This window comes from Lutjanus erythropterus, chromosome 10 (genome assembly GCF_056507025.1).
Source record: "Lutjanus erythropterus isolate fLutEry1 chromosome 10, fLutEry1.hap2, whole genome shotgun sequence".
Lineage (NCBI taxonomy): Eukaryota > Metazoa > Chordata > Actinopteri > Lutjaniformes > Lutjanidae > Lutjanus > Lutjanus erythropterus.
In genome coordinates this window covers 19,111,429-19,124,135 of record NC_139326.1, presented here as the reverse complement: position 1 = coordinate 19,124,135, position 12,707 = coordinate 19,111,429, and the positions used below count along the sequence as shown (strand labels likewise).

At 42.8% G+C, this 12,707-nt stretch overlaps 2 protein-coding genes across 2 annotated transcripts in view; both read right to left on the bottom strand.

Moving 5' to 3' along the window:
• Positions 1-12,707, bottom strand: part of LOC146320300 (lymphocyte antigen 6G-like) — a 128,811-nt gene that overhangs the window by 67,549 nt on the left and 48,555 nt on the right. The gene's annotated exons all lie outside the window — the stretch shown is intronic.
• On the bottom strand, positions 2,110-6,593 carry adra2b (adrenoceptor alpha 2B). Its single transcript, XM_084728521.1, has 2 exons — positions 5,739-6,593; positions 2,110-5,576 (listed from the first exon to the last, which is right to left on the bottom strand). The coding sequence occupies exon 2, from the start codon at positions 5,551-5,553 to the stop codon at positions 3,967-3,969; it is 1,587 nt and encodes a 528-aa protein (XP_084584647.1). The 5' UTR covers positions 5,554-5,576; positions 5,739-6,593; the 3' UTR covers positions 2,110-3,966.

Sequence of the window (12,707 nt, the reverse complement as noted above, 5' to 3'; positions counted from 1 at the left end):
AAGCCATGGTTGAGGAGGTTGGGGGTAGGGGGATGGGTGGTTGAGTAGCATTACAACTCATATTTATTGGAAACAGCCATGAATCCATGACCTTGGTGGTTATTTTTCTTGCAATTATGTCGCTATAGCTGTTTGTCTTTCTGGAGAGAAAATAACCATTTCAGATGAGGACAGGGAGCGGTCGTGCAAGTGAACGGAGCTCTTGATCACAACCATTTTGCTTTCATTCTGTTATCTGAATCTTCAAGCAGCTGTGTGCGGTATGGATTGTAGCTTTAATGTCCTGCACAAATCATCCAACTGAAACTGGCTTTGGGTGCTATTGACATTTTCAGGTTCGATTACTTCTTCAGGAAAAGTTTGAAAGTAACTGTGGTGAAGAGAGATTTTCCTGCAGCAGTACGCTTGATGAATTAATGTGCTTGTGTTTCTGATTGAACATTTTACCGTACTATAACTAGATCAAACAATGATGATAAATGTTGCATTGTAGGTTCTGCATTATGCACATGTTCCCTCAACACATTTCCCCGAACTCAAATAGCTCAAACTCATATCGCAAGAGCTCGATGTAGGGCTGCACAATTAATTAAAATATTATCGGAATTGCAATATGCCCTAGTGCAATCCACTGTAAAACAAAAAAGTTGAGAAAATGCAAAACTTCAAGGCAACTTACTTCAATAGATTTTTGAGTTTTAACCCAACTCAAACTCCTAAAGCTACTACAAGGAGAATTAACTGGTTATGAAACCGACTTAATTTATTACTGAGATGGCTGATTATTTCTATATAGTTATTCTTCATGTCTCCATGAAATAAAATGGAACAAGCCTGTATTTCACAGGTAAAGTTACGGTGAATAGTAGTTCAGAAGCAGGGGAAGATTTTTATTCATTTTTTTTAGTGTTATATTTTGTGGGTATTATGATGGAAACAGTACCGCCTCTGTCCACAGGGGCCTCCAAAATCAGCAAAATATTAAACTTATTGTAGTAGCTTTAAGTTTTGAAATCAAAAACAAAACAAACAAACAAAAAAAAAACTAAGAATGTTTTATAGACAATTTGAGAGACAAGTACTAGTAAGAAGTAGAGAGACAATTACTTTTCTTCTTGAGGTAAACTTGAATCTTTGAGTTTTAGAATCCTCCCAAAAATTGTACTTCAAGAATTGTTAAGTAAACTCATTCAAGTGAAAGTGAATAACAGTTATAACGTAATAAATAACGTTCAATAATGTAATATTTTCAATTGCAAGCATTTAATTTTCAAGCAGCCAAATTATGACAAATCAGGTTCACAGCTCACTGTAAATAATTTTGGAAATTTAATAATAATTTTGTTTTTTGTTTTTTTTGGTTTCTAAAATTTTAAGATTTGAGTTTATCTTAAGAAGTAAAGTAAATTATCAACAACAATTAGGTCAGCAAAAGTTTGGGATTAAATTAAGAATCTACTGAAGGAAGTTGCCTTTAAATTATGAGTTTTTTCAACTTTTCTTTTCTTTTCTTTGTGTTTTTTTTTTTTTTTTTTTTTTTTTTACAGTGTATTCAATTCGCAGAAGCTGCAATTCTTTGATAAAGTAATAAAGTGGGGAAAAAACAGCATTATAATGAAGTACTGTCATGCTGCAGAGATGCGCTAACCTGCAAATCTTGTACTCTAGATGTAAGACAAGTTTTCTTTTAAATACAGACCCCATCAAATGTCACATCCTAATGTTCTTATTTTTTTTTCATTGAAAATGAAAATTGTGATGAAAAAAAGTCATATTGCAATCGCAATATCGGTCAAAAAGATTTTTGTACTGTATCGTGCAGCCCTAACTCGATGGCATGAATCAGTTCTGATCTTATTATTCAAGATATTAAAAATCTGTACAGTGTTCTCGCTCTCGGCTCCACTTTTGCTTGACTTTCAGAATAAAAGCACAGTAACTGAACAATAAATAGGTAACACACAGAAAACACAAAAATAGTTTTGAAATAAATAATACAGTGTTCTCAATCCTCAATCAATCAATCATTAATATTTCATTAAAGCAACACAGAGCCAGATATCACTGAGTCAGGCTGGTGTCCTCTATATATATATATATATATATATATATATATATATATATCTATATGTATATATATAAGGCTCTTTGGTCCCTTGAGGGTGATCACTAAAAAGCCATGTATTCAGTATCACTGATAAACACTGAACTTCAGTTCAATAAGACTTTCTCAACATAGCGATTATTATATTAACTTCCCATCAAGTAGAAACATTCACAATGACAGACAGCAAAGTGATGCCTGGTCTCCATTCATATCAATATTACAGTAGATCTGTAGCACATAGCAGCCAGAGGAGGCACTGACACTTTCTACAGAAAAAAAACATTAACATTCACACACATACACACGCACACATTCACACAGGTCAGCAGAATTAGACAATTAGTAAATTGAAGTGTTGCTGCTGACAGCCCTTGTCCCATGGAGTCAATAAGCCTGTGTGCTGTTCACAGTTACAGACACATTTTCTGTTTTTTTTTTTTCTTTTTTCTTTTTTTTTTTTTGAGGCTCAGTCTCTTGGTGAGAAAAATAAATGGTTTACCATTCATCCTCTCGCCTCAAAATGTGCCATGTAGAGGTTCGCTGCAGGCGATGAAGTGCCAGAGGCGCGACGGTAAAGAGAGAATAACCCATGTAGGGGTAATTAGGGGTAACATTGCACATCCATAATTGCATTGTTCATGTGTCCTTTTACAGTCAATGTAAATGTCTACCTGCTAAATACTGCTGTTCATCATGGAAATAACAGGAAGAATCTAAAGTTTTTTCAGTCTTCAGCAGATGCACCTCCCATAAGATAACCTCTGAAACACTTTCCAGAAGCTAAGAACAGTTTACACAAATGTCCAAACACTGAGTCAGTTCAGTCTATTGATTTGATAAAAACATGAAACAGACAATGAGTTTTTCTTTTGCATCTTGATAATAACACACATGTGGTCCAAAAACCCACCACACTTCAGCTTATTCATGAACAATGGTGTCATAACAAACAACCTGAGTGTCCATGATGACCCAAACCAAGCAAAGAGTGAGGTGTCTGACATGAAGGCTTTCCACATGAAAGTCAAAGAGTACAGCTTGAAAGAGTGCCCTTGTCTGTGCTATCACATTTGAGATTGTCAGAAAACTCTCTCTTGTTGTTGCGCTTTTTAGATAAAAATCGAGGAGCACATGTTTGCCCTGCAGCTGAGCAAATTAAGACTTCAGACGTAAGAAATCACCACTAACCTTGTGTGCTCCTTGTGCTCTGTATTAATAAATAAAGGGCCCTAGGCTCACAGGAATCTAAGGCCACTTTTCCTTCTTTTTCTTTTAATACCAGTTTTCTTTCCCCATTAGTCCTGGAGTCCTTAATAACTACATATACATTAAACGCTCTGTTTTCTTATTTAAGAGTCAGTTCTCAACAGTTTTTCTGTTCTCCTTATAAATTCAGTCTGTCTTAGAGAGTGTGTGTACATTTCCTTTGTGTCCCAGCATTATCCATTATTCGATGTGATCTGGAGATAAAACTTTGCATTCAGAATCTTATCAGCAGCACTGAAACGGCACTGAGCCGTTTAGTGTCTCGTACTGCCTCGAGTCCATGTCCTATTTCCAACCCACACACACCCTGTAAAGATTCATGTGTGTATCAGCTGCAGACTGGGATTTCACAGTCCAAGATGCCTGTTTGCTCACACACACACACACACACATGCACACACACACACACACACACACATGCACACACACTGCGTCTCTCAGTTCTGATTTCTATGCTGGAATTTCCACAGTTCAACATGTTTGTAAAACAGCCCTTTGAGTGTTCTGAAGAAAGGAAATGATTATTTTTTTTCTATTTCTCAGAAAAATGGCAATTTTGTTTGTGTCCATGTGATATAAATCGGATTCTTGCATTAAAAGAAAGTCCCCTTGGTGCCACCGCACAGTATCTTTTTGAAGGCCTTCCTGAAGTCTTTATTGAAGATGGTGTATATGACGGGGTTGAGAGAGGAGTTGCAATAACCGATCCAGAAGAAAAAGGTAAAGAGGGGATCAGGGATGGCGCATGTCTCTGGGCAAACTGCCTGCAGAGAGTAGGAGAAGAAGAAGGGGAACCAGCACACCACAAAGACCCCGATGACCACTGCCAGGACGAAGGTGAACCGCTTTTCTCTGTTGACCATTGCTTTGCGCCTGGCTGCCCCAGGGTTGGTGTCTGATTTGGACTTCCTCCCCGGCACCAGCCGAGCCCCCTTCGAAGTGGCAATCATGTCCCGGTAGCGCTTGACCGAGGCCGGGGAATGGACCCCACCTCCCGCAGGTGACCCCGGCATGCTGGTGCTGCCTCGGCCTCCTCCCTGGCTGTGCTCCATGTCGCTGTCTGTGCTTGAGCTGTCGCCATTGTTATTGTCAGCCTTTTTCCCTCCCTGCTTCTTGCCCTTCTTCTTTGCTTCTTCTTTAGTCTTGGCGGGGGCAGGTGGAGGCACAGAGGAGGGGGTTGAGGGCCCGTGGGGAGAGGTCTCAAGGGAGGCTGTGACAGGGGTCATGGCTGGAGAAGAGGATGGAGGTTGCAGGAGGTTATTGGAGGTGGGGTTCTGGGAGGTTTGAGACTCTCCTGGGGACGGAGAAGGGGTGATGGCGAGGGTGGGGGGTCTAGTGTTGGAGGTTTTGTTGGATGAAGGTGGAGTGCTTTGTTCATCATCCTTCCCGTTGGCTTCAACATGGCGTGGAGCCTGACTGGGTGTAGCGCAGCCGACCCCATCCTTCCTGGGCTCTCCCGGGGGGCAGCGCGTCCTCTGCTTGGCGATTTGGTAGATTCTGATGTAGACCAGGATCATGATGAGGCATGGGGCAAAGAAGGAGCCGATAGTGGAGTAGAGGATGTACCAGCGCTCATCATTCAGCTGGCACTGAGGTCCCCTCTCACTCGCCTGGTCCCCTCCCTCACTCTTGTTGAGTGAGAGCAGAGGGGGGAAGGAGATGATGGCAGAGATGAGCCACACCACCACAATAGCTGCTTTGATGCGTTTGGGTGTCCGCTGACGCCCGTAAGTCACCCTGGAGATGGACAGATAGCGGTCCAGAGAGATGGCACACAGGTGCACAATGGACGAGGTGCAGAAGAGGACGTCCAGTGCCAGGTAGATCTCACACCACAGAGACTTAAAGTACCAGTAGCCGAGCAGCTCATTGGCCAGAGAGAAGGGGATAATAAGGGTGGCCACTAAGATGTCTGCAGCAGCCAGAGACACCAGGAACAGATTCTGCGGACCTCGCAGTGACCGGCTGGTCAGCACGGCGATGATGACCATGATGTTCCCCACGATGGTGAAGACGACCATCAGGGTGATGGCAGTGGCGAAGGCTGCCGTGGCTTCAGGGGAGTAGGGGGCAAGCTTCAGGATGCTCTGGTTGCAGGGGACAGAGGCTCCGGCACTGCTCACACTGCTGTTCCAGCCACTCAGCTCCATGGAGCAGCCGCTGTCCACAGCCGAGGCCATGCTGGGGGGAGCTTTCCAGGACTCTTTGTAGATTAAAAATATAAATAAAATTTCTTATGGAACTTATTTCACGATTTTAATAAGTGTGTCACAATATTTTGCACACACAAAAAATTTAGTTTTTACATATTCATAACATACATGATTATGATGTGATAATGGATTATAATTAGTTTAATATTTACCTCAGTTGTTCACGTTTTGTCTCTGTGTTGTTTCCAAATGTTAGCTCCCTTGCATCTTCCACGGCAGGTCTTCCAAGTCCATTTTAAGCACACAAATCAGTCCTGAACAGTGCGTCAAGACACGGATCAGTGCTTTTCAATTAAAAATGGACGTGTCACTTTGTACAGCAGACGTTTTTAATCCTCAAAACAGAAGGAAAATATTAGTGACTGCTGTGCATCAGCCTCTGCAGAGCTGCAATAAAACCCGAAGAACTTAAACTTCTTTAGCGCACCGAGTTTGATCCTTTTTCCCCTCAGGTAATTACTTAGTGTCTTGAAGATGCAAAGATATAATTAAAATTAATCTAATATGGGGTCGCCTATTTAATATAAGAGGTCGGATTAGAGGAAACTATCTCGATACTTGCGCGATCTCCGTGCGTCCTCGTTTGGAGACGCGCGTAAACCTGACAGCCTAACCTGAACAGAATGGTTTAAATAAAGTGGAATAAAGTTCATATTTACAAATATTTACTCATGGAAAGACGCTGATGTTTCCATGCAAAAGGGAGCAGCGTTTCCAAAAAGAAAAGTCAAACATTAACCTTAAGCTCTCCAGCCCTGTGCATGAAACAAGAGTCAAAACGCACTGATCCTCCAGCACTGAAACGATTCCTTCCTAGCAGCTTCAGCCTGTGCGTCCCAGGAGTTGTTTCTCGCTCCTTTGCGCTTCTGTCTCTTCCGAAGTTTACGGGGATGCCATGATCCAGCCGCTCCGCCGGCGCACATCACAGGCTGCGTCCTCACAGAGGCGCAGCAGCATCCTCACTTGCGAACAGGACCTCAACGACGAGATCTAATAAGTGGGGTGCCTCCCATCTCCCTCCTGCGTTCTTTTTTATACTCGGTGATGTCACTGTGGAGCTGTGGGCGTAATGGGATCCTTACTTTCTCTATCCCTCCCTCCTTCTCCACCTCTCCCTCACATTAAATCCATACCCGAGCGGCTCAGCCAGCGCAGTTCTATTAGAGATGGCTTGTTGGGTGGCACCGCTCCGGTCAATTGACGCTGCTGAGGTGTCCAGCTGAGAGCAGGAGAGAGCAGAGATGCTGCCATCTGCTTTACGCAAAACATGAGCTTCATTACAGGCACCTTTGAAAGCTAGTCACTCATCATCATCACCGCCACCATTCCCTGCAATATGTGGCACGGGACATATGGCTGACAAATGCTTTTCAAATATTTGATCTCTGCATCTTTAGACTTTCTTCTTCACTTCAGTTTCTTTGTAACCTCCAACACCTCCAGTCATCTAGGGCCAATAAACGTGTTCACTGAAGCAGCAGCTGGAGGTCGACTAAGTTACTCAAGGCCACTGACAGGGGCAGATTTAGTCATTTTTTGTGCCTCAGGCAAACACAGGCATGGGGCTTTCCACACCCTTTGTCCCCCCTCCCTTTTTTTATTCTTATTTTTCTTTAAAAAAAAAAGAGACTGCTTGTAACTTCTTCTTCTCACCAAATGAATGAATTAAAGGGAAATTCAGCGTCCTTATTGTGTGCTACAATGGCCATGAGTTTTTCTGCTGGCAGAGCTGTGCAACAGTCCCTGTATGTACCAGGATGCATTGCGTGCATGCTTCTGATGCCTATGCCCTTGTTGCCGTTATCGCCCTCTTAAACTATGGCTATTACTTTATAGGCCAAAACATAGTGTTAGGTGACAAAAATGCTCATCTTCCATGGTCTCCAGCTACTCAGAGGCAGAGATCAGAAATCCAAGTTGAAATAGTCTGCAGTTCTACAGATTTTGCAGCAGGAGAACTGTTTTCTTTGTTAATATAGCAGCACTGAGGAAGTGATTGCTTCTACTGACAAAATTTATCATCAACACTGACTGGACATCCACACGAAAAGTGCCAAAGTTTCTCTTTAAACATTCTGATGCCATTTTAGCATATGGAATTTTTAAAAAGACATATGCATGCAATGTAAAAAAACAAAAAACAAACAAAAGATCAGGTTTTTGGGGTGTTTTGTGGGGTCTTCCGTAACTTGGGGCCTAAAGCAGTTGCTGACTTTTACCTCATGGTAACTCCCCCTCTGGACACTGACACTCACTTTTAGCAACCCAGCCTGCTCATAAGCCTGTTGGATGATTTTTGGTTAGGGTTAGGTAAGACCAGTGATTGAGGCTAAACAGGCCAAAATACATGTACATGTTTAAGGCAGGAGTAAGATTTGTATACGTGCATGGTATGAGTCTTTTATCATGATATGTTCTCTCAGTACAGATTGGAACATGTAGAACATGTCAAATAAGGGCTCATTCTCAACTGTGAGAAATAAGTCAAATCTTCAATTCCAAAAAAGTACACACATTTGGGATATTCTAACGAAATGAAACCCCTCATTTTGAGAAATCATCCTTTCAGAGGGCTAAATTATCAATGCACTAAACTCTAGGTAGTCTCTTTACATCAAACTAGGAATCATATATTTTATGAGGTTACAGATTGTATATGTAAAAACTGGAAATCACAACCGTCACATAAATGTGGCAGTAAAAGTGAGTTCCTTCCTCATAAAATATGTTCCAGAAAAAGCAGTGGTGGAAAGAGTGCTGTATTCAAGCAGAAGTATTGATACATTTTCCCAAAGTAATCCTCATAAAAAACCACTATTTTTAACCTTATGTTTTAACCTGATGTATAATACATTATCAATAGAAGGCATTCGACTAAAAAGGGTTTCTGTTTCTCAAAATCTTCAGCCTAAATTACTCAAAACTTCTTCTGCTCCTCTCAAAACCTGTTCCAGCTGTAGTGGTGTTTTGTCATGGATCATCATGTTTTTTATGTCATGGTTTTCAATGGCCTCTTTTGCCTTTTCAGCTACAAAAATGCAGAAGAAAACTTTGGATATTAACTTAAAACTAGAAAAACTAAGCTGAGGCCACTTGTGGAGAGGCACACTACGCTGAGGACTGTCCAGGGGTGCTACAACTATTCACCAGCGGTGCAACATTGCACACCTCAAAGCAAACCACCCCAATCAGGGAACTGGCTGGGGGAGGAGTCAGGCTGCTGCATTCACCAACACTGCACAACACATACACCTGCACTAGGGGAGTATTCTCCCCCACACATAGTTTGATGAAAATACAAGATACAAAGGGAGTAAAATTATGGACTTAAAAATACTCATAAAAGTACAAATACCCCAACACCCACCTACCCACCCAAAATCAACTTAATTACAGTAATTTGTGAAGTTTTAATTCGCCATTTCCCTAAGTAAAAGTATAACATCTCCTCATGCTCAGCTAACTAAATGCACTCTGTTACCTACCACCTCTGATCAGTGTGTGAGGTGCAGGCCAGGGGTATCAGGCATTCGCTCTCTGTGTGCTCATGCATTTACATCATCACTTGACTTCCATTTAAATCCCTCTGCATTATGCATCCTGCAACACTTCCTCCCCCAAGAAGCACGCAGACATCCACGGCATCCCTCATGATTGGTTACCCACACCTGAGATCAAGTGCCCGATTGTTCAATTATCGAGCGAGACCTACGTCACGCTGCCTGTTTTACTGAGCCATAAATTAAACAGCAGCAGAGTTTGTCCTGTGGTGCTGTTTGCAAGTACGTAGGTGGCCACTGTGATATAAACTCACACAAACAATACACACACACATTCAGCAGCCTACACATGCACACACACAATCTTATGAATGGTGTGTGTGGGTAGGAGGTCCTGTTTACTTGTTTTTGTAGTGCGTCCCCCACACACCGCTGCTTTAATGAGAGAGAAGCCCAGTTAGGCACCCATGGAATTACAATTGGAAGCCCTGCGCTCTGATTGTGTGACCTGAAGCCAGCAGCCAATAATGGTTGTACATTTTTCTTTCCCCGCTACACATGCTAAATATAAAGGGAAAGAGAATAAAGCTTTTAGTGGGAGAGAGCACTCCAATCAAGTGTCTCTGTTTCCATGGGCGAACCGTGCTTAGTAACACGCTGAAAATGTATTCTGGGGGAGAGGGGTGTGTCACTGATGCCAAGGTTATGGAGACTGAGAAGCAAACAGCGTTCAGTGCACAGTACATCACTTCTGAAGTGCTTGTTGTATAAGAGCATGTGGTATACAAACGTGTACACACACACACACACACACACACACACACACACACACACACACACACACACACACACACACACACACAGTACACAAGCCTGGAGGAAATTCTGCTGTCATGGATCACGCACAGTGGTCACAGTAATTCTTGCTTGACATCCAGACTGGAAAAAATTGCGTCTGTTCTGGAAAGGGGCCCCCACTCTTTGAGAAAACTTTATGTGCTTTGGAAAAGTTTCCTTTTTTTGTAATGAACATTTAATTGAACACAGAAATAAGACAGACAGGGATCAATTCACTTAATTAGAGAACAATCAGAACTAAACACGACTCACTTATAAAATGGGGAAATTAAGTAAAACAATGAAATACACGATCTGGGGCGTCCCAAGTGCCCCAATTTAATGCTGAGGTCTTACACAGACTCAATATGCAATATACAAGTTTGGATCACGGACCATTTGCAGCACCACCACCCACGGAAGAAAAAAAGGGTATTCAATGTCAATATAAGAGGAAACACCAAACATATTTGTGAATAAATGTTTTCCAAGTGACAAATAATTATTTAAAGGTTAAGAGAAAAGAGAGGCACTGACACTTTCTCCAAGGGTAAACACTGCAGTCCATTGATAGCACTGAATCATCAAGTTTATTATTAACTTACAGAAAACTAGTTAGCAAAAGGGCCCTATGTAAACATGTATTGATCAAGTTTATTCATTACAGAGTGTGCCACTCTCTCATGAGCAGCCAACTGTGTCATTACTATAGACCAGATGTGGGCAAAATGTGCCCTGGGGGTGAGATCTGGCCCACTGAAACATTCAGTATGGCCTGAAAGGCCATCATGAGCACTTGGAAATATTGCAATTAAAATGTAGATCCTTAGCTTGAAGCAACATTCACATGTGAGTGCACACCATCTGAAGTGGGAGTGTGTGGTATGATGGTGTGCATGCACAAGAGAGTGGCATGTCGGGGCTGCAGGAGACTTGGATTACGCCAGATGAACAGCATGGTGGCATTTTATGTTTTGGGGTTTTTTCCCCTGTGTTTTTTCCATTGACAACTGGTCACCATTCACTTGTATTGTTTGGGAGATTCTGCAACACTGTTTTCCCAAGAAACTCCAGCAGTGTTTTGTGGACTATAAAAACTAAACCTGACCCTCAACTGGCATGACTGTGAGTAGATAATGACTGAATTTTCTTTTCTGGGTGAACTATCCCTTTAGAGAACAGTTTATTGCAATTTCTAGACAGCAGGATGAAGGCTTGGCTATAGTGGTCTGGATTATGGCTGAGGAGAGCTGGGTACAGCAGAGGAGAGCAGGCAGAGGAGCTGAAGGCTGAACAATCCAAATCAGGTAGCAGAAGATGAAGACGAGGCTGGACGTGACTGGTTTTCCAGGTGGAGCAGGTGTGATGAATCTCAAGCACAGGAAAAATGAATCAGTTGAAGTCCAGAAAACACCAGACCTTAACGTCTATACTGCCTTAATATTCTGCCAGCCTCTGAGCTGGGGTTTTATACTGCAATGGCTTGATTGGTGGATGAGATGTGCAGGATCAGCAGCTGCAGTCACTCAGAAGGATTGGCAGGTGGAGGGAACCAGCAGGCCACGCCCAACAAACAACAGAGACATGAGACATGAAAGATGAAACAGTAGGGAGAGGAAACAACAGGCAACACAAGGAGAGGGAGAGGCAAAAGGGTCAGAGCATCAGAGCATCTCCTAAACTGCAGCTCATGTGGGGTGTTCGCGGTCTGCAGTGGTCAGTATCTATCAAAAGTGGTCCAAGGAAGGAACACTGGTGAACTGGTGACAGGATCATGGGCGGCCAAGGCTCACTGTTGCACATGGGGAGCAAAGGCTGGCCCGTCTGGTCCGATCCAACAGACGAGCTCTGATGAATCACATTTTCTTTTACATCACGTGGATGGCCGGGTGCATGTGCGTCGCTCACTTGGGGAACACATGGCACCAGAATGAACTATGGGAAGAAGGCAAGCTGGCAGAGGCAGTGTGATGCTTTGAGCAATGTTCTGCTGGGTAACCTACTTTGACACGTACCACCTACCTAAGCATTGTTGCAGACCATGTACATCCTTTCATGGAAACGGTATTCCCTGATGGCTGTGGCCTCTTTCAGCAGGATAATGCACCGTGCCACAAAGCATAAATGGTTCCGAAATGGTTTGAGGAGCATAACAACAAGTTTGAGGTGTCGACTTGGCCTCCAAGTTCCCCAGATCTCAATCCAATCAAGCATCTGTGGGATGTGCTGGACAAACAAGTCAGATCTATTGAGGCCCCACCTCGCAACTTACAGGACTTAAAGGATCTGCTGCTGACATCTTGGTGCCAGATACCACAGCACACCTTCAGGAATCTAGAGGAGTCCAGGCCTCAACAAGTCAGGGCTGTTTTGGCAGCAAAAGGGGGACCAACACAATATTAGGCAGGTGGTCATAATGTTATGCCTGATTGGTGTATTAGCTCATAGATATCTAAGGGGCTTTTCCATCATTAGGGATGTGGCAATTATTAGAACCTTAAATCACATTTGTGTTTGGTCCACAGCAGCTTGATCGATCTCTCATGTGCCCCCCTAGAAAAATGATACCCCATCACTATTATAGACGATCCTTCGTAATAAGGTGGGTGTTTATTCCTCCAGTGTCTCAGCAGTATCCATTAGGCTGTTGTAAGAGCAAAAATAATCCATCTCTTCTCAAAGGGGTGAAAAGTCATAGTCCTGGAGCTCAGTGGTTGAGCCCAAAATGGACAGTTTTGTAAACATCTGAGTTTCAAACACAATCTGTTGGATATTATTCCACCA

Excerpts from the sequence above, each read along its gene's own strand:
- adra2b (XM_084728521.1), bottom strand. The coding sequence starts at position 5,553 with ATGGCCTCGGCTGTGGACAGCGGCTGCTCCATGGAGCTGAGTGGCTGG.